Genomic DNA, 22,879 nt, shown 5'->3' on the forward strand with positions numbered 1-22,879 from the left:
AGCTGGTTATAACAATCTCTGAAGGAATGTCAGAAAACTATGAGAACATTAAAAACCTATTGAAACTCACCAATATTGGTGCTTTTTCCTTTGTCTTGTCTTGTGACATGAAAGTTGCTAACATTCTTTGTGGACTTCAATCTCATATTAGCAAACATCCTTGCTGTTGGTGTGATGTAGACTCTTCCAACCTTGAAAAATGTGGTGCACTAAGAGCTTTTGGAAGTTTCAGAAAGGCTCACCAAGCTTTTGTTGCTGAAAGAAGTAATGCAAAGGGTTCTAAATTCTTTGAAAATGTCATTAACGTGCCCTTGCTCAATATTTCAGATGAACACCTTTTCTAAAAGCAATACCACCAATGAAACATTACCTACTGATGGGTGTGGTCAACCATTTCAAGAGTCTGAGCAAAGTTTGGCAAGAGGTCAAAGAATGGCCAGAGGTTTTAAACATTCCCCTCCAACCCTTTCATGGAGGACATTTTTATGGAAATCATTGTCAAAGGCTGTTGATAAATATTGATATTCTTCAGTAAAAAGTTGAAGCAGCAGCTGTAAGTGCAGCATTATCCTATGTTGAAGCATTCAGACAATTTGATAAGTTAGTTACTGCATGTTTTGGAACCCATCTGGATAAAAAAATATCAAGAGTACATTGAGAACCTCAAAGCTGCATACCTTGCACTTCCAGTCTCAATCGCTATGTTCTTTCACGTGGCCCAGTTCATTTCTCTGAGTCATCAAAGTCTTGGAATACAGTGAATAAGCTACTGAAGCTCTTCATGCAAACTTCAAGCCTCAATGACAACGATTCAAAAGACATACACTTCACCCAGAACATAGACTGTAATTACTTAACTGTATTGTAGACTACAACAGCAAACATGTATAGAAGTCAAAATCAAAACATATAAGGGTAGAAAACGTGATTGTATTTGAATTCAGATGTTTTAGCGATATGATTAAATCCATTATGATATTAAGAGAATCAAATTGTGAAATTATACAGAAATTTGCTTTGTTGTTCTTGCTTTTTCAGTTGTTTTGTTAGAAAATGCACATTTTTGAAAAAAAAAACTCAGAGTTGTATGAATTAATAGCTTTTTGCACTAAAAGATAGTTTTGAAACTTTGCCAGTATTGAGAAAAACAAAAATGCTAATTTCTCTCACAGACGGTAATTTGATTTTAAAATCACTTGTTATGATATTATTGTTATGATGGGTATGTACTACTATCCCTCCAAAGGGTTTTTTCGGATGTTTTCGTTGATGACTCACCCCAAAATTTTTCAAACCGTGAAATTGGTCACGCAATTTTTTAAAATTAAGTATGGCATGACATTTATATTTTTTATTTGTCACGAAACATCTAAAAAACTATCGTGTCGCAAGTCACCAAGCCTGATTTAGCGCACCACATTTAATTTCTCTAAACGTAGCGTAAAAAATCGGGCTTGGTGACATGACAGTTTTATTAGACAATTTGGCGTGACATTTCTTACTGTGTAGTATACAATTTATGATTTTTTAAGATGAAGAAAACCACTTATTAACAATTTATAAAAAAACTCTCAAAACCTGAAGTTGAACAAACGCAACGTTAAACATTTATTAATAAAAATGAACAAAATATTATAGAAAGACTTAGCTTAATCATAGATCTAAGTCTTAAATTTTATTATTAAGTAACATGGTGCTAACTATGTCTTTGTAACCAGATGTATTTTTAGGATCACTTTGTGATGGTCCTACAGGATGCATTGGTGCAGCAAATTTTTCAGGCTAGGCAAACCACGTTTCTTTTTTATTTTATTTTTAATTATAAAATATTTGTAAATAGTGGTTATGCTTTCGATTTACAAAAGTCTGAATATTATATATTTATAATTATGTTTAAAAATTATGTTCTATCGCCACAAATAGGTAGTCAACCTCCATCTTAAACAAATAAATTCACCAGATTTTAATCAAAGAGTTTTCGTTAAAGGAAGAGCATTATTCAAAAATCACAATTATGTTTGACAAGTTTTTCTGTGTCCCAGCAACGTCAGCTCATGTTGAGCGTATCTTGCGTCCTTATGGAGCTCGTATATTTGACTGTTACTTAAAACTTTTATGTTTCTTAAATATAATAAAGATTTATAGGTTATATAGTTAATGTTTATGTATATTTAATATACTGTACAGTTAATAGTAACAACCCATATCAACATATCTGTTAGATCTTTATTTTTATGTATAGCTCTGTTATGTATATGTTAATGCAACACTGCACGGATAACTGTTATCAAATACGCATAATACAATATTATATAGCTAGTTGGCCACAAATAAACGAAGTAGCAAATGTTTGATTTTCTATAACGACTGAATAATTTTTAAATATTAAAAGTTTTTCAAGATATTAAAAATAATAAAAATCTAAAATTATCATTGAATTGACTAAATGATCTTTTTCGAGGGTACATGGTTGCCTCGTGCACCCTTTTTACTTATTAGACTTTAAATTAAAATACAACACCTCTACAATAAAAAAAAAAGATTTGTATAAATTATAACCATATATTGCTTGAAACTTTATTTGCATTTTTAAAAATATACAATGAAAAGTTGGACATTTTCACAATAGAAATGCCCAAAACAACATAAACTATCCTGAGTTAATTAACAAAAACTAATAGTAAAAATGCAGTACAAAAAATATAGTACAAAAAATGTACGAAAAATATATATTAAAGGTTTAATATATCTGCTTTGTAAAAAATTGCTAATTGTAAAAAATTTATAAACTGTAAAAACAAAAAAAGCAAATTAAATACTTGATAAATAAATTGCAAAACTTTTAAAGTGATTTATGAAAATAATTTAATAAAAAAAAAAACACAACGTTAAAAAATGATTATGTTATTCTTCAGAAGAACTAGATGACGAACGAAACAACTGGGAGGTCCTTTGAGAATCTGTGTCTGGTTCTACCGACTCAACTGTATCTGATTTCATTGCGCAATTAAACGCAGATATCCATTCTTTCATGTCTTCATTGGTTTCAGAGCAAAAATTAAAAACAGGATTTCGCCCTTTACGCGAGCTTTCTCGTACTAACGAAGTTTCTTTAACTGAAGAGCTATCATTAACTGAAGAGCGCACATAAAAACAATGAGGCGTCGGACTGGCAGGATGAGTGCCGTTAACACCCTCAAATAGACATTGATTATTTGGAGAAGACTCAATTTTTATATCACCTAAAGGTTCTGGGTCCTGTCGTAAAATAAAGTTTATTAAAATTAAAATAAGGTTTCAAAACACCAAAAAAAACTTTATTAAAGCTTTATTTTAAAAAGTTTAAATAACTTTTTAACATAGTTATTACTAGATATTTTTAAATGTATTAAACACACCATTGCATTAGAAAACATAATAAAAACATACCATTGCATTAGAAAAATATAAAAAGCGGCGGCAATCCAGACATACAAATCTTTTACGCCAGCCATCGCCTTTCTGTAAAAATGGTGAGAAAAATTATGATTAAGCTTGAAAAATTTTAAAATAATATAACATAAGATAAAAAAAAAATACATAAAACTTTATAAATACATAAAAATTTATAAAATCAAAAAAAAGCAACATATTAAGATTTTTTGTTGTCATTTTGTTTTATTTAAAAATGACAACTAAAAAAGTTTTATTAAGAAGCAGAGGAAAAAAGAAAGTTTTAAAATTTGTTATAAGTACAATAGCTTTCTACAAATCTATTTCTAGATAGTTCTTATGGTATTGCATTTTCCATTATTACAATGAACAATCTGATACAGCAACTGCCTTCAATGCTGTATAGCCTTAAATTCTTCTCATCGCATATCATCCACTTCCACTCATATTACTTGCAACTCTTACAGATTTCATTTCTCATAACTCTAAACACAGTACATTTTTGTGCAGCTCTTCTAAATTCAAAACAACTCTAAAAGTTGTGTCATTAAAATCTTCTCAATGATTTAATAAAAATTGCGTCATTAAAATCTTCTCAATGATTTAATAAGAATTTTTTTTTTTTCATCAAATATAATGGTTTTTGCTCCTCAGCCTCGAAACAAAAATGTTTTTATAAAGACAAAAATGGCCAAGTCAACTAGCCAAACAAAAATGGCTAAGAAAAGCTCAAAGGTTATTTAGATTGTGTTTAACCATTAATAGCAACATCATAAATATCTACCTTAGACCCAGTTTTGTGCAGAAATCCCATTTTAATATAACTTCGGTTCAATAGTCGACTAACCTAAAAGTCATAAATTAAATTCTCAAAAATGCGTAAAAAATAAATTTAATAAATAAAACAATAACATAAAAAAATGAAGTAATATTAAATATAATTAAACACATCTCGTGTTAAAAAAACTTTTAGAAAAAAAATATATTACAACTCTCAAGTTTTTAAATTAAAAGTAATAGAGAATTTATTATATTAACAGAAACTTTCCAGCACAATTCCAAGCATAAAGACACAGCTTAATAAAAAGACAAGCATAAAGACACAACTTAACAAGACAAGCATAAAGATACAGCTAAAGAACAAGACAAGCATAAAGATGCAGCTTAAGAAAAACAATTATACTACTTTAACTAGTAAAAAGAAAAAACAAGAAAAAAGAAGCTGAAAGAAACATTTTAAGTGAGCCCTCAAATATTTAAACACTTTTATTTATTGCGCTTGGAATATTAAATTTACCTTTCAAAGAAATACTCCTAGGATCAACTGAAATATTATTCAACATTTATTTTTGGTGGAAAAATAAAACGTGGTTTTTAAATAAAGTGTTGAAACTGTTTTTAAAACGTTTCCCTATTAGCAGTTTAATCTTACCTCAACACCATCTAAACCATAAAGATAAGGTTTTAAAAAGGAAAGGCGAGCGGCACGTAGAGAAAGATACCAGTCAACAATTTCCTAAAAAATATATAAACAATATTGAGAAATCAATAAGATAAATAAAAACATCCTAAACAAAACATATATAATAATAACCTGATTTTAAAAAACAATTAAAAATGATACTACAAGTAATATAAACAAAGATTTAAAAAAATGTATAAATAGATTGAAAGAACATACAAAACTAGTTTCAGAATGTAGATAAATATGTCTTAGCTTTATTTCACGATTTTTGGTAAATGGAAAAGTAATTAACATTGAATGTTTTTTTTGTGTTATTTCTTCTGAAACAAACATCATGTTTATGCTTCGAATTTGTACTATACGCTTGGGTTTGTTGTCCTAGATTGTACAAGTAATATTATCAAAAATACTTTAAAAAATTTGAAAAAATAATTTTGAAATGGTACATACATCCTCGCGTATAAAATAGCTTAGTTGTCCTTGTTGTGAAGACAAAACAAAGAAACGCTTTCTCCATTTACTAGCATCTTTTTCTTTTTTGAACAACCAACCTGTTTTTGTACCTATAAATAAGTATACTAACTAAATAGAACCTCAGTTTATGGACAAAAAAAAATTATGAATTTATTTACAGTGTACAGAAAATTTTCACTCTAAAAGCTTACGAAAAAATGTATTCTTATGTAAAATTAAATTTTAAATAGAGTTTCCTAAAATATTTTCTTAATCTGACGAAGCTTTGATACCCAAATTTGATTTTAATGTTTATCCCCTATCTTATCCAATAAATATTTTGATAACACTATAAAAATAATAAGTATATTGATATGAAAAGCCTAATAAAATTTTTTTCTTTGTTTTAAACACAGGTAACAACTCTCTGTTGAGCTTTAACTCTAATATACCCATCTCTTGCATCTGGTCCAACTACCAACATAGATTCTACTGTCACTTGTTTTACAACATATTCAGTACTTTGGGTATGAATTTTGGCAGGAGTTAATAAAGGTGTCAATCTTAGCAATAAAAACTCATCTTTAGTAAGCAAACAAGTAAAAACAGGTTCTTGTAATTTTTCGTTTTCCCATTTAACTAGTTCTTGAAGAGCAGTTGCTGCAAAGTTCAATTTAGGTGTTTTTTTTTGGTCGAATTTGCATATCTCCAAGGATATCATTACCCCTTTGTTTCAAAATACAATCAACTACTAAGTCGCGTTCTTTTTCTGCATTATTACTGGATAACAAAGAGATTAAAATACTTTCATGGTTTGCATACCAAGTTCCTAACTGGATGTGGGGAGTCAAAATTTCTTTTACCCTATCAGGTTGACTTCTGAGAATTCTCAATTGAAAGAGAATGTAACTTTTTACTTTTATGTCAAAAAAAAAGTTTAAAGTAAAATTGTAAACAGAATAAGACAAGTAACTCTAGATTTTTTAAATTCTGCTCAGTTAAGTTATATTTCCTCGTCCACATAAAGACTATTCCCATACCAGTAGTGAGCCATCTGGCATGACTTAAGGAGCCACATTAAATTTCTCTTAGATTAGGTGACAACACACCCATCTTAACTGTTTTACATAGCTTGTAGGATTGTTTTTGTTCTGTTGACATTTTAGTATCATTTCTGGAATGTCAACAAAGCTCTCTCCATCTGGAAGAGCCTTGAATTGAGGATTATACTCTATTTTATTAACACCAAGTTATTATCTGTGGGAAAAGTTGTAAACCAAGTAGGTCCTGTGGGAAAGAAATTTTTCCACAGGACCTACTTATGCAACTTTGACGCAAAAATATCTGCTTGAAGTACATGACTCAGTAAGATTTTGTTGTTTTAACAAAAAATAAACACCTTCAGCAATCTTTTTAGTTGGTTTATCTGGATGAATAGGTGCATCTGGGGTAAAATGATCAAGATATTGATTGCCAGGTTCTAAAGTCACGGTAATGTGTTGCTCTTTGATAATAATATGATGTAACACTTATGATGTTCTTGTTGAATCTTTCTTTTCATCTATATATACACTGTGTAACAAAAGTTATCGTACGCTAAGAAAAAAAAAAAAAATTCAATGTAGACACAATTTTTCTGCTATATTTAATGAAAATTATTTATAATTTTTTTTTTAATAGTATTTATTTTGTTAATTTATGAATTTTTTGGAATTTATATTAAAATAACATTAAAATTAGGCTCAAAATTTGAAAAAAGTACATTAAAGATGATGACAAAAGTTATCGTACACTTGGCGTACACTAATATTTATTTAACTCCAAACCGTTATGTCCACCATTTTTTATACATTTTTGAAAATAAAGTAAACTATAAACACTTGAAGATTATTTTCAATTGTTTTAAATGAATTTTTTGGTTAAAAAAAAGTAAAATGAGCTCGAAACGGGTTAAGACCACTGTAGAAATTCGTAAGCTAATAATTAAGCATTGGAATGAAGGAAAATCGTTAAATTGTATTGCAAAAATTGTTGATTCTAAAAAATCCACAGTTTCTTTAATTATTAACAAGTTCAAAAAAACAGGAAAATTAGCTGATTTGCCCCGAAGTGGTCGTCCTAAAAAACTGAATAAGCGTGCTGAACAAAGCTTAGCTTCCACAATCAAGAAAAATCGTTTTGTAAGTGCCAAAACTTTAGCTTGCAAAATAGAAAACGATTTGGGGGTCTAAATTTAATGTAAAAAGATCTGATGGTAGAATTCGTGTATGGCGTTCATCAAAAAATTGCTTAGAAAATGGAACTACAGTCTGAACATTTAAACACGGAAATGGATCAGTAATGGTTTGGGGATGTATGTCGGCAGCAGGTGTTGGAAAGTTAGTATTTATTGAAGGAAATATGGATAAACATTACTATAAACGTATTATTAAAGAAAATGTTGAACAATCAGCACGTAATCTTGGTATTGGTGATGACTTTGTTTTTCTTCAAGATAACGATCCCAAACATAAAGCCAAAGATGTGATGGAATTTATGGAAAAAAAAGGTTGGGACATACAAAATCATCCAACTCAAAGCCCTGATTTGAATGTAATAGAACATTTATGGGATGAAATCGATAGACGAATAGATAGAACAGATGTAAACACCATTGAACAATTAAAAGTCCAAATTGTAAAGACGTGGGAATCAATTGATCCGTCTATTACAAAAAAAACTCGTTGAATTGATGCCAAGACGTCTTGCTGCTGTTGTAAAAGCTAAAGGACAAAATACACGATACTAAAATATAAGTTTAGTTCCCATAATATTTATCAAAGTGTACTATTTTGAAAGCGTACGATATTTTTTAATAATCCCTGAATTTCGCCTTGTTCTCATGGAGAAAATATTACCAATTGCTAAAAAAAGAATAACATGCCCTACCAATTGCTAAATAAAGAAAAATAAATAAAAAAAAAGAAATCAATAAGATTGTATACTTAAAAAAAAGAATTCAATAAGATTGTATACTTATCCATAATAAAAAAAATAACTTTATATATTTTTGTTTAAAAAATGTGAGTATTAAATATAAACACCTTTGTGATTATTAATATATACAGTGTTAGTCACAAAATAATCTTCATAACGAGGTATTCTAATAATTTTGTTTGTAGAAAGAAACAACTCACACAATGACCTGTTCAAACTGACAATATTTGAAACTGACAATATGGTAAGAACTGACAATAAAAGAAATGAGCAATGTAGCCATTTATGAAATAGCATCTTTGGCAACGTTGCCAAAGTAAAATATAACAAAAGAGAAAAAGATTATGCGAAGAGCAAAGGTTTTTAAGGGTGTTTTGTCTGTATTTTTCACTAAATCTAATAATATGGCAAGCCACTGTGTCTATATATAGATATCAAATTATCTTTTGATATCGCTTATGTGACGTTTATTCAGAAGAAATAAAGTCGTAAGTAAAAGCATTTAACCGCAATTGTAAACTAATAGATTTTTTGTTAAAGAAACGGTTTTTTTGTTGTTGTTAAAAATTAGTTAAAGAAAATAAAGTGTTTTAAGTTTTATCTTAAGGAATTAAATATATAAATTCCTTTTAAATATATAAATTATTTTATGTGGTAATAGTTTAAAAGATGCATGATCTATTTTGATGTAAATATTTTATTAATTAGATACTTTTATTTTAAGTTTATTGTCAATTCAATAACATAAAGTTTTAATGATGTTAATTTAATTTATGAAAACAAACTATGATCACGAATATGTTATGGGTAACTGATAAAACACTTTATTGTTTAAAAACAATATTAAAAAGAGTTCACAAAATAAGAAAAATTTTATTAACAGTTAATAAAATAACCAAAAACCAACTGTAAAATTATAAAAAAATAAACAAATATTATGTTTAGTTCATAATTGAAAAAAAAATGATAAAAATGATTTTTCAAATAAGAACTAAGATTTTATTTGTAACTTTTGTTATAGTGAGAAGAAAAAAAACTGTATGATTACGTGTAAATAAAATAACTTTAATTACAATGTGGTACTTAAAAATACGCTAGTGACGCAATATAACTTCTAACAATACAAAATATATTTGCTGAGTTGAGTTACTTTGAAATGCGTTATGCATTTTTGTTATGCAGCGAAATATATATATATTTATAATATATATATATATATAAATAAATATATATATATATATTTATATATATATAAATATATATATAAATATATATATATATATATATATATTTATATATACAGTCATGGACGAAAGTTTGCGACCACTGCAATTTTTTTACAAAAAACACTCAAAATTTAGAAAAACAATTAGTAAATTATAAATCAGTACATATATTTCGAATGTTTATTCACACTATACAGGTTAAACAGCATGTCTATTCATATTTTAGTATTTACAATGAAATCCTTTATTTTTGAGAATATTTTCAATACGTCCTGGCATCGATTCACACAGTTTCTTGCAATAGTCCGGCGTAATCTCCTGCACCCACATGCATTTAATCCAGTTGATGAGGTCACTTTCAGAACTTGGGCTATGTGCAGCAATCTTCTGCTTAATTACAGTCCAAACATTCTCAATAATACTGAGATCTAGACTGTTGCCTGGCCAAGGTTCCAGTAGCGGGATGTTTTCAAAACGCAGCCAGTCTTTAACAGCCTTGGTACTCGTGCTGAGCACAAAATCCGGACCAATCCATATCCGGATTACTGATCCGGATTGATCTGGATTGAAACAAAAGAAACAATCCGTTTAATCCGGAATAAAATACCAAATCCGGATTATGATATAAATCCGGTTTATTCAAAAAAAAAAATACTTGGAAAAATTAAATATAAAATTTAAAAAACTTAACACTAATATAAACATTTGATGAAAATTTAAAGTATTTACATTGAGTTACAACCATATAAAAAAATCAAAATCAATTTTGTCAAAAACTGTTTTTGCGTAAAAATTCCCATTTTCCCTAATTTTTTTGAAAACTACTGAAATATGATATTAGATGTAGGTAAGTACTCTGCTTAGAAGTAAGTATCAGACCTTTTATTCAGTTCCTGACATCCGTAAGAGACTAGACTACTAGAGACAAGAGAGTACCCAATACCTAATAGTTAATACATATTAAGCATTTTAGTAATGCACAGGACACAAGATTACAAGATTTTAATGTTGTTGTTAAATAATTGACAATATAATAATAGGATTGTTTATAACATAATAATAACACAATTTTTAATGAAATATACACATATTCGTAATTTTACGAGCTACAAAAATGCGCAAACTATGGCCGTTTAATCGTGCATTATTCGATATTTTGCCGAATATTTATTTTTTCATGCATGTGGCCGTATTAGTTGGGTCTCCTAATTCTAATCTTCATGGGTTATTCTATTATCACGTGCATTATTGTTGTTCAGAAGTGCTATAAATAAATATCGTGTGCGTTCTACAACGAGTTATCAGATATCAATTATTATTGTACTTTTATTAATATTTAATAACAGTCGTCAGTCATGAGGCAATGTTATTTATTTTCAGTACTCACTGTTCTGTAGTTTTTTGTAGTCTACTAGTTACTAATTTACAGCTCAGTAATTTGTTATTACATTAGTACTTATTACGTATCGTATCGTAATTTGTATTATATCATTTATATTTTGTTATTAAACTGTCGATATTTTAAACTTTACCTACCTTTTAAACTTTACCTGTCTCAAATTTGGACAAGTTTTACCAAAGGTATTGAAGAACACAACAAGCACTTAGTATTTTGCAATGCCTGTGGAAAATCATTCAAAACTTCAGGCAGTACAGGTAAATTATAATAAAAATGAAAAGATTTTATTCTAGAATTCTAAAACAATAATTTAAATATCTATAATATAGGTATGTGACTTTTATTTATTTTATTTAGCAATTATTAATTACCATTTGCACGTATATTAAATAAAAGCAACTACTTACTGATTAAGTTAAATCATTGATTGTGTGTGTGTCATACTGTCATGTGTGTACTGTGAGCAGATGATTTTTAAATAGCTACTTTTAATTGTGATTAATTTGTATTTGTATTTGTATACCAGGCACATTATGGAATCACATGCGAACGAAACACAATATAAGTGATGGACTTTCTCGTAATAAACCAAAAAAAAGGTAACTATTTTATTTGGATGTATTGACATTACTAATATGGCCCATAAATTATTTTAATGTATTCAACATGTTATATAAGTTACAATATTAGTTATACTTTGTAATATGATTTGTAATTTGTATGTATTCAAATTTAATAATAAACTTAAATAATTATTAAATATATTTTAAGCTACTATTACATTAAAGTATATTAATATATATTACATTCATCCAAATAGATATTAAAACATTACATTGGAGTTTCTAAAGTACAAAATACAAAATATTTTATTATATATTTAAATTTAAAACTGAATTATGTTTTTAGATTATTAGAAAATGATGACGATGACAATGATGATGATCTGCAAAATAGCTCTAAATCATCAAATGAGACAGCTGATATTTATGATAATAATAGTATTAATACTGAAGTTAGCTGTTCACCATCAACGTCTACAACAGGAGGATCAGAACCTGGAAACATAGGACTATTAACGCAGCCAAAGATAACAGAGATGTTCTTTTCACCATCTGTATCAGCCAAAAGACAAGAGCAAATAACAGACAGTCTTGTAAAATTTATAGCCGAAGATATGCTACCACTCTCAACAGTGGATGGTGTTGGATTTGTTGAGTTTATGAATAAAATATCACTAAATTATAAAATACCAAGTCGGTTTACAATCAAAAGAAGAATTCAAGGACTGTATGAGACAGAAAAACATAAAGTAGCCACTGAAATACAGAAAATAGACTCAATAGCACTAACTACTGACTGTTGGACAAGTAAAGCTATGGAATCTTACATATCAGTTACTGCACATGGCATAACTAAAAACTGGAAAATAGTCAATTATATTATTACAACTGAATTAATGGATGAGCGGCATACCAGCATAAATTTAAAAGACAAATTAGTTGATATTATGAAGGAATGGGAAATTGATACAAAAACTATATGTATTGTGCATGACAATGCGGTAAATATTAAGAATGCCGTTACTGCAATGGCTCCAAGCATTAAAAGTAAGACATGTTTCGCTCATTCATTACAGTTATGTGTCAACAAAGGCTTAGAAGAAAATGTAATAAAACAAATACTAATTACTGCATCTACAATCGTTTCACATTTCAAACACTCAACAGTAGCAATCAAAGCACTCCAAGTAGTACAGAAAAAATTAAAAATGCCAGAAAAAAAATTAATTCAGTCTGTTAAAACTAGATGGAATTCGATTTATGCAATGGTTGAATGACTTATTGAGTCTCGACAATGTATAAGCATAGTTTTAAATGATCGTAATACCACTACTAGAACAACAGCAATATCACTGGAACTCAGCGAAAGTAAATGGGAGCTATTGGAGCAGTTAGTAAAAGTGCTCAAGCCTTTCGATCTTGTTACTAAAGTCTTGTCATCTGCAACAACTCCAACAATATCAACTGTACATCCTATTTTAAAAAGCATTGCCCAACACTATTTGACTCCCAACGAATCTGACCTACATAAAATTAAAATATTAAAAGAAACATTGTCACAAGAGTTCAAAGCAAGATTTTTTAGTCAAATGCACAGTGATTCTATATTTCTTTTAAATATTGCTTCACTTTTAGACCAACGTTATAAAAATGTTTTTGATGATGAAAGTGATATTTTAATTACCTTAAAAGATTTTATTATGCATCAATTATATTATGAAGATTCTTCAATTAATGATTCAATTAATCAGCCAAACACCATGGTATCTGCTTTAGATATTTTATTTCCCCAAAATGACAGTGGTGAAGATGTTAATCAACAAAATGAGCTTGAAAAATATTTAAGAGAAAACTGTATCAACAAAAATGCTTGTCCATTAACATGGTGGGCTGAAAATAGCAAAAGATACCCAATGATTTCAAAACTTGCCAAAAAATATTTATGTATACCATCAACATCTACTCAGTCTGAAAGAGCTTTTTCCACTGCAGGAAACATTATAACTTCAAAAAGAAATTGTCTGGCTGGTGAAACAGCCAAATAGTTAATATTTCTTTCACATAATGCTAAATTATAATTTATATATATATATATATTTTTTTTTACTGTTGTAATAAATATTAAATGTATTATGTATAATGTATAAGTATAACAATATTATGTGCTCATTAGCCTGAATTTCTACAGTTCTTTAAATACACTAAGATTTAATAAACAACCTTCTATTAAATGTTACAACAAGTTTTCAACTTCATACTTTAATACATTTTTGATGTTTATAGTTTAAAATTTTAAACCTTAATTTGGTATCACAATTTAGTCTTGATATATAGTATATACATACTACATAATATTTTTATATATATATATGTGTGTGTGTGTGTGTGTGTGTGTGTGTGTATGTGTATATATATGTATATATATATATATATTTATAATTATATATGTATATATATATATATATATATATATATATATATATATATATTTATAATTATATATGTATATATATATATATATATATATATATATACTAGTGCTGAGCACAAAATCCGGATCAATCCATATCAGGATTACCGATCCGGATTGAAACAAAAGTAACAATCCGTTTAATCCGGATTAAAATACCAAATCCGGATTATGATATAAATCCGGTTTATTCAAAAAAAAAACAACAGCCAAATGGTTAATATTTCTTTTCACATAATGCTAAATTATAATTTATATATTATTATTTTTTTTTTTTGCTGTTGTAATAAATATTAAATGTATTATGTATAATGTATAAGTATAACAATATTATGTGCTCATTAGCCTGAATTTCTACAGTTCTTTAAATACACTAAGATTTAATAAACAACCTTCTATTAAATGTTACAACAAGTTTTCAACTTCATACTTTAATACATTTTTGATGTTTATAGTTTAAAATTTTAAACCTTAATTTGGTATCACAATTTAGTCTTGATATATAGTATATACATACTACATAATATTTTTACTTTATATTTTTGGTTATTTTTTATTTCACTATTATTTTTTTTTAATTTTGTTACTAGTTGTAGGATACAACTTGGAAGTTGGGTTTGGGACCTCCTAATAATTTTGATTAAAAACCCATGTTATATATTATCTATATTACAAGATGGGACATACATACACTACGACCATTTTCTATAGACGCATGTAGAATTTGGCGGATTTACAGTGTTACAGTGGTAATAAAATTGTTCTAACGGTACTTTTGAATAAGTATATGTAAGAAAACAATGATCCATTATGTATCTGATTATTAATTGTCTTGATTGCATTAAAATAATTAAATTTTTAATATTCACGTGGCAATTTTCTATAGACTCACGAAACTTTTTACGAGTTTTTTCGCAAATTTCTTATATTCTGTAGTATTTTTTATTTTGTGAGTCGAAATTAAGTTGAACTTAACCAAATGCTGAAAGGAAAGGTCCTCCCCGATATTGAAAAAGGTCAAATATTGGCTTATCATCGAGAAAAAGTTCCAAATTGAGAAATAGCTAGAAGATTGAAGAGATCAGATCACGTTATCCGTAATTTCTTGAAAAATCCAACAGAGTATGCAACAATCAAGAGGAAACCAAAGATATCTAAGGTTTCAGGCCGTGAAAAACGCAGAATTGTTCGACTCGCATCAAATTCATCAAAAAGTTTGAAAACAATTAAGTCAGATTTGGGTTTAAATGTTTGCAAGGAGACGATTAGGAAAGTTCTTAAAGACAGCCCACACATCGTACGATCAAAAATGAATAAAGCACCAAATTTGAAGCCCGCTCACAAACAGAAACGAATGGAATTCGCCCGCGAAAACATAGCATGCAATTGGGAACAAGTAAGAAATTTTAGATTAAATTCTCATGAATGCGTAAGATGTCTAAATAGCTGAATAATTTTGTTTTCAATACCAGGTAATTTTTTCAGACGAGAAAAAATTTAATCTTGATTGGGCTGATGGCTTTAATGGCTACTGGCGTGATTTGAGGAGAGAACCCAAATATTTTTTGACAAGGAATTTCGGTGGTGGATCTTTGATGGTTTGGCTTGGGTTTTGTGCAACAGGGAAGTTAAATTTAGCATTTACATCTTGCAAAATGAAAAGTTCTGAATACATTGATGTGCTAAAATTATGTTTGATTCCATTTAAAAACAAATATCGACGCAAAAAGTTTTTTTTTTTTACAAGACAACGCCAGCATTCACACTAGTAACGAGACTAAAGCTTAGTTTGAAACTAAAAAAAATCGAGCAAATGTGGTGGCCTGCTTGCAGTCCAGATTTGAATCCTGTTGAAAACATCTGGGGAATCATTGTAAGACGTATCTACGCTGACCAGAAGCAATATAACTCTGTGGCAGAGCTATAAGTAGCGGTATTAGAATGCTGGGAGGATATAGAGCCAAGAGTGCTAGAAAACTTGGTGGGAAGTATGCCAAAACGAATTTATCAAGTAATTGAGCGCAAAGGAGGTCCAATTGAGTACTAAAAATGCGAAAACATTTTTTTTGATAGTTTTGTTAAAAAATGTGAACTGCGTCTATAGAAAATAGTCAGCTATCTCTTGAATTTAATTCATTTATGATTGACCTCATTTCAAATTTGATATTATTTTTTGATAATTTTCATTATTTTTTGATACTTTACTTATAATTTATTGAAATACACTATAAAAATAAAGTTAAGTACGTTTTTAAGACATAATCCACATGCGCCTATAGAAAATGGTCGCAGTGTATACTTTTTAAAAATAACTTGAAAAAATGAAAAAAATATATTAATTGATTAGAAAAATCAATAAAATAAACTTTAACACATTTGACTTTTTATTTTAAAACCACATGAGGTTAGATTTGGCTATGAATTGCATACAAATACGCACATAACATCTCTTTTTTTTATTAATAAAAATAGTAAATACCTACTTGCTACTTTCTAATTCCTAGTTTCTACCTCATAGGTGGGTATCTAATAATAAATTGTGAAAAACTCAAAAACCCTGGTGTATTTGCTATTAGGGGTCTTATATAGAGTCGATTGTCAATAGGTCTGAGATCGTAATTCGAATTATTTAGGTTGATACATGATAATAATGAAAAAATAGCTGATTATCTCAAAAACAATGAAGCCGGATTGGATTCGAAATCCGAATCAACGGATTGAATCCGAAATCCGAATCGACAGATTGGATCCGCAAATCCGGATAAAACGGATTGATCCAAAATTCGGATTAAATAATTGTAATCCGTAATCCGGATTGGTCAAAATAATGCTCAGCACTACTTGGTACCATGACAAGGTGCGCCATCATGCTGGAAATGAGTGATGCCATGTATTGGTACAAATGGTGGCAGCTTATCCATTAGTATACTCAAGTAAACAGCACCATTGATCGTTGTATTTTTAGGCATAATCCAAATGCCGGCATGACCGCTACCAGAGACTGCTCCCCAAACCATAACTTTTGGAGCCTGTTTGACTGTTGGTATAACGTACTTTGGATTATGCCTCTGATTTGGTGGGCGTCTGACATGTCTACAAAATGAGTAGAATTGCGTGAATGTTGTCTCATCTGAAAACATCACTTGTTTCCACTGGGCTGGTGTCCACTGCCTGAACTTCTGACAAAACGCTATGCGATCGTGAATATTCTTTGGTGAAAGCTTCGGCTTCCGTGCTGGTCGGTAAGATTTCAAGCCTGCATCAAATAATCGTCTGCGTATTGTCCGACTGTTTGGTTTCTTGGATGGTGATCCAGGCAGTTTGCCTCTAATGGCACTTGAAGATGCTCTTGGTGATTTTTTTGCTGCCTTTTTTACAGCATTATCCATACGGTTCCTTGTAACCTTCGGGCGCCCAGCGCGTGAACGGGATTTAAAACTTTTTAGCTCTTGATTTCTCTTTACAGTAGCTACAACAGTGGAATGTGAAATACCGAGCTTTTTAGCTATCTGTCTTATAAAAATGTTCTCTTTGTACAAAATAACGACCTGAGCTCGCTTTTCAGATGTCAGTTCGTTACCGCGTACCATTTTAACTAGTACTGCTTCAAATAAGGTCTCCGTAATATAAAATGTTCCAAAATATTTCAGTTATATCTGAAAATAAACATGTAAACATCAATTTTAGACTCTAATTGACAATTAGCACAAATTGGTACAAAATTGTAGCACTAAAGTAGCCCAAAAGCAATTCAGAGTAGAATACATTAAAAAATATGCAAAAATCGCAGTGGTCGCAAACTTTTGTCCATGACTGTATATATATATATATATATATATATATATATATATATATATATATATATATATATATATATATATATATATACATATATATATATATATATATATATATATATATATATATATATATATATATATATATATATATATATATATATACATATATATATATATACATATATATATATATATAAATATATAAATATATATACATATATATATATATATATATAAATATATATATATATATAAATATATATATATATATATATATGTATATGTATATATATATATATATATATATATATATATATGCAGGGCTCAAAATAACGAAGTTTTTTCTATCGGACAATTTGTCTGATAAAGACTCAAGTTTGTAGGACGTATCCGATAAATATTAAAGAAGTGCAATTGAACGCCATTCCTGAACACGCATAAAATATTTTGTCTTTACGCAATATTTTGACAACTGAAATGCGCTGAAATAAAAAGAAAATTTGTAAGATAAATTATCTAACAAAAAGAAAATCTTAAAAAAATATTTATAGTATGTTTTTTAAAATTTACTATACTATGCGAAATGCTTTGTAAATTATTAAGCACATGAATTATTACGTAAATATATTAAATACATAAAGCATGTAATAATTAAATACATAATTAAATACGTAATAAAAATGTATAATAAAAATACAAAATTATTAAATACATAAATAACTATGTTAATATATAAAATACATTAACTATAATACTTTATTAAGTAAAGTAACAAATTAATTATGTTTAAAATAAACCCATTTTATTTAAATTATCAAGGATTAATATACATAATTACATTTGCATAAATATGTATTTTATTATAAATCTTTTCAAACTTTTTCTAGGATTAATTTTATAAACACTTTTAATAGCAAACATTTTTAGCACGAAAACAAACGTTACGAAACAACTCAAATTTAATAGTTTAATAAAAAGTACTGGTTTCTATAAGCTGTTAAACTATTAAATAACTATTACGTTAAAATTTTTATAAAACAAAATTTAAAAGTGGTTTTAAAAGCTAAAATGTTTGTTTGAAATTTATAAAAACCATCGTACAAAAAATAAAATCTAAATATTAATAGCGCAATGAATATTATTAGTGCGCATAGTTACGCCTATTGTTCGTATTGTTAATTACGGTTCTGTATTCTGTAAAATACACTAAATCTTATTTTTTAAGTAGTTTCTAGACTTTTCATGTGCAGATATATGTTCCATGCGGTCTCTCGAGTAAGGTCAACAAGCAAATTAGAGCTAATATGTTCTTATTTTCAAGAAGAATTGATGTTGTTCATTGTTTAAAATAAAAATTTAAATAATTGTTTGTTTGTTGTTGGTTGTTTTTATTTTTCTAATTTTTATAGCCTGTTTTCATTTAACCTTTAACATATTTAAACACGTTTATTGTGTTTATAGTTAGTACATATGTTTATATTATGTTGTTTTCATGTTTTCAAAGTGCTATGACTTGGTAAACGTGTTGAGCAAGATTTGTTGACCTTGCTAGCCAAGTGATGTACTTATAACAGAGAGTTACACAGCAGTGTTTAGTGTCAACCTGTTACTGCTTTAGGCCTGGGTGTTTTCAAGCCTTTATTATTAATTATTCTAAAAATACATAATAATGTATTTTAATAACACTTGCGTAATGTTGTTTCTTATGTTCTGTTATATATGAAAGTTATGTTATATGCATATTATATTAACTTATGATGTATGCTATTGTGTGTTGTTGCTGTGATGTTGTTTTTTTGTTATCATTTGAGTAGATAAACATTTGGCTTACCTTCATTTGGTGTCTATTGTTAAAAATGATAAATAGATAATTTTATTATTAAAAATCACTGCCTTAAATCATTCATTAAAAGCCTAGACAAATTATTTTGTCATATATGCAATTTATTTTATCTCAATTTGATTTTTTGTCTTTAGCACTATTTATTATATGATTTTGCTATAAATAATTTGGAATCATGATGTACCAGCATAAATTATTTTCTAAAAGCTAACATGAAATAATAATATTTAACAACTACTACTCTTGTAAATCACAACAGTTTTTCTCTATAAGGTACATTGACTTTCATTTTTTGTATGTAATGTTTTTCTTATTTATTTACTTATTCACTAGATATTTTATTTTAGATTTATCAGATTATGTATTTATGTTGTACATAATACATTATCTGATAAATCTTAAGTTAAGTTAATTTTTTTTCAAACATCTCCTAGCTGATATATATATTTTTAAAGTCATAAGAATATTGTATTGTATATGTAATCTTAGGCCAAATCAAGATGTTTCGCCGACATATTGGCAACTATACATCTATGAAGCACTTTCAGCAGTAAATTTTAGAATGCGACAATGTGGTAATGATCTTTGCTTAAACGGTTAAATATTTTGATTGCAAAATTTTATTAGTGAAGAGAACCCAATTTCTCCTGCATTTAAAAACAGCTGAAGTGGAAGATGAAGAAACTTGCCGAACAGCTATAGAAGGTTGCTCAGTCTCGATTATAAAAATGACTTTACTTGAAGGGCCAGATAGACGTTGCTATAATCTCCTTTCACATGATGTTGCAGTTGTATTTGTTGGCAAAGATGGTGCTCCACCTGCTTCCAGGGAAGTTGTTATTTACCCAAGAGGTCATCCTCTTAAAAATATATCAAGTATGTCTACCAACTTAGATCCTATGGTTTATTCTTTATTTTTTCCAAGGGGTGATGCTGGTTGGCATTATCAATTGGTTCACCACCCTGAATGTGCTACATTGGTTATAAATCATGCTACATTATCTCAGTATTACAATTACAGACTTTTAATTAGACAATTAATCTAAACAGAAAAGCAAGCAGTATGATGCCTTACACAAACATGTAAACAGCCTTGGAAATGATCATAATATTAGACCAGGCTGTTTTGTAGTTTTGCCATCAACAATGTAGCAAGTCCTATAGCTTTATTTATTTAATTTATTTTTTTTAAATATAATAGTTTTAATTAAGAAAATGTTTGTTCCAGGTTTTTTGCTTTTCTGTTTATATTATTGCTTTTCTGTTTATATACTTAAAAAAAGACATGGATTTCAATTAATCTTAAGTTAAAATATAGTCTTTAATTAGAAAAGATCACAATTTGTAAGATTCTTTTACATTTATTTATTATCCAATTGTAACAATTACTATTGTTACAATTGGTAGTATGCTACTTTGGTATATATATATATATATATATATATATATATATATATATATATATATATATATATATATATATATATATATATATATATATATATAAATATATATATATATATATATACATATATATATATTTATATTATATGTTTATATAGTATAAATATATATATATATACTATATAAACAATACTATATATACTATATAAAAATTGCTCATCCTGTAGTTTTTTAATTCTTTTCTAGTAAGCTTCTTTGTCACTGAAATTGATTCAGCGCTGCCCTTATTATGAGAGTCTAATACATAAAAATGGGTTATATTTATTTTATACTAAATTAATTTAATATCTAAATGTGAAACTTTGGATGTCAAGACATTTTCTAATCAAAAAGTGGTCCATAGCAAACTACTTTAAAATTTAATTTTACATAAGAATACGCTTTTTCCTGAGCTTAATTTTTTTTTTTCAAAAACACAAGAATCTCCCTGTACCCTAGAGTACAGGGCATATTTTTTGCTGCTTTTTTTGTCGAAGCGATTTTAAATGATATATATATATATAAAATATGATATATATATATATATATATTAAAAAAAAAAAAAAGATAAGAGATTTAAGTCACAAAACAATGTTTTGTGGAAATGGAAAATATTTTTAAATATACCCGCAGATGAAATGATTTTTGGGCTTGTGACTAAAAGTCACAAGTCCCAAAGTCAACTTGATTCATTTAAAATTTCATTTCTGTAAACAAGTTTGTAATAAAAATCAATTAAAAAAAAAAAAAAATTTGAAATAATTGTTGTTTAGTGAATAGATGCTCATCAAGAAATATATAAAAAAACAAATATTTGTCAATCAAAACATAATTTAAATCTTAATATTTACTATTTTTACAAAATACTTTCTATAATAATTAAATAACTATAATTGTTTATTGATATTTATTTAAAAATTTTTAAACAAACGTCAATAAACAATTGATAATTTAAACAAATACATTTTTCAAAACAACAATGGCAAAAAAACAACTAGAAAGTTAAAAAAGAATACAGAAAAATTTCCAAATATTCTAAATAACATTTGTTTTCAGAATATTTGGAAATATTCCGAAATTTTTTTTTTACTTGATACAATAATTTGAGTAAAAAATCTTTTTGATTGTTTTTTATTGCAAGTCTTTTGTTGCACTTTATTTCTTGATTTAGATACCTATTGAAAGTTTCAATATGTTTAGTTAACAACCAATTGGAAGTTTCAATATGTTTAGTTAACAACCAATTGGAAGTTTCAATATGTTTAGTTAACAAACAATTGAAAGTTTCAATATGTTTAGTTAACAACCAATTAGAAGTTTCAATATGTTTAGTTAACAAATAATTGAAAGTTTCAATATGTTTAGTTAACAACCAATTGAAAGTTTCAATATGTTTAGTTTAACAACCAATTGGAAGTTTCAACATGTTTAGTTAACAATCAATTATTTCAAGTTTCAACATGTTTAATTAGCGTAGTTAAAAAAACAGTTCACTTCACAAACACTTTACTAACATTTAGATTTAAAACAATACTATTTGATTCTCAAATTTAAAATTTTTTTTTTTTTGGGGTAATTTAAATGTTTATAAAACATAAAATTTTTCATTTAAAAAAAAAAAAACTTACAATTATTATTAATTAAATATAATAATTATTATACAATGCCCATTGATCAATACCAAAATTAAAGTTTCAATTAAAGATTGAATTGAAAAAGGAACCAAGTTTAAATCATAAGTTATTTTATTTGTTTTCTCACAAGAGACTTTCAAAACTTTTGAAAAGATCGAGCTACCTGTTATAATAA

General features: G+C 27.6%; 1 protein-coding gene across 1 annotated transcript in view; it reads right to left on the reverse strand.

Moving 5' to 3' along the window:
- Nucleotides 1–2,563: 2,563 nt before the first annotated feature.
- Nucleotides 2,564–22,879, reverse strand: part of LOC100205090 (arf-GAP with dual PH domain-containing protein 1) — a 33,731-nt gene continuing 13,415 nt past the window's right edge. Inside the window, exons 5-10 of the mRNA XM_065803429.1 lie at nucleotides 5,348–5,460; nucleotides 5,114–5,275; nucleotides 4,865–4,948; nucleotides 4,217–4,279; nucleotides 3,430–3,501; nucleotides 2,564–3,258 (exon numbers count right to left, since the gene is read on the reverse strand). Of these exons, the coding sequence (XP_065659501.1) occupies nucleotides 2,905–3,258; nucleotides 3,430–3,501; nucleotides 4,217–4,279; nucleotides 4,865–4,948; nucleotides 5,114–5,275; nucleotides 5,348–5,460 (848 nt within the window). The 3' untranslated portion in view covers nucleotides 2,564–2,904. The remainder of the gene's footprint in view (nucleotides 3,259–3,429; nucleotides 3,502–4,216; nucleotides 4,280–4,864; nucleotides 4,949–5,113; nucleotides 5,276–5,347; nucleotides 5,461–22,879) is intronic.

Source organism: Hydra vulgaris, chromosome 08 (assembly GCF_038396675.1).
Source record: "Hydra vulgaris chromosome 08, alternate assembly HydraT2T_AEP".
Classification (NCBI taxonomy): Eukaryota; Metazoa; Cnidaria; class Hydrozoa; order Anthoathecata; family Hydridae; genus Hydra; species Hydra vulgaris.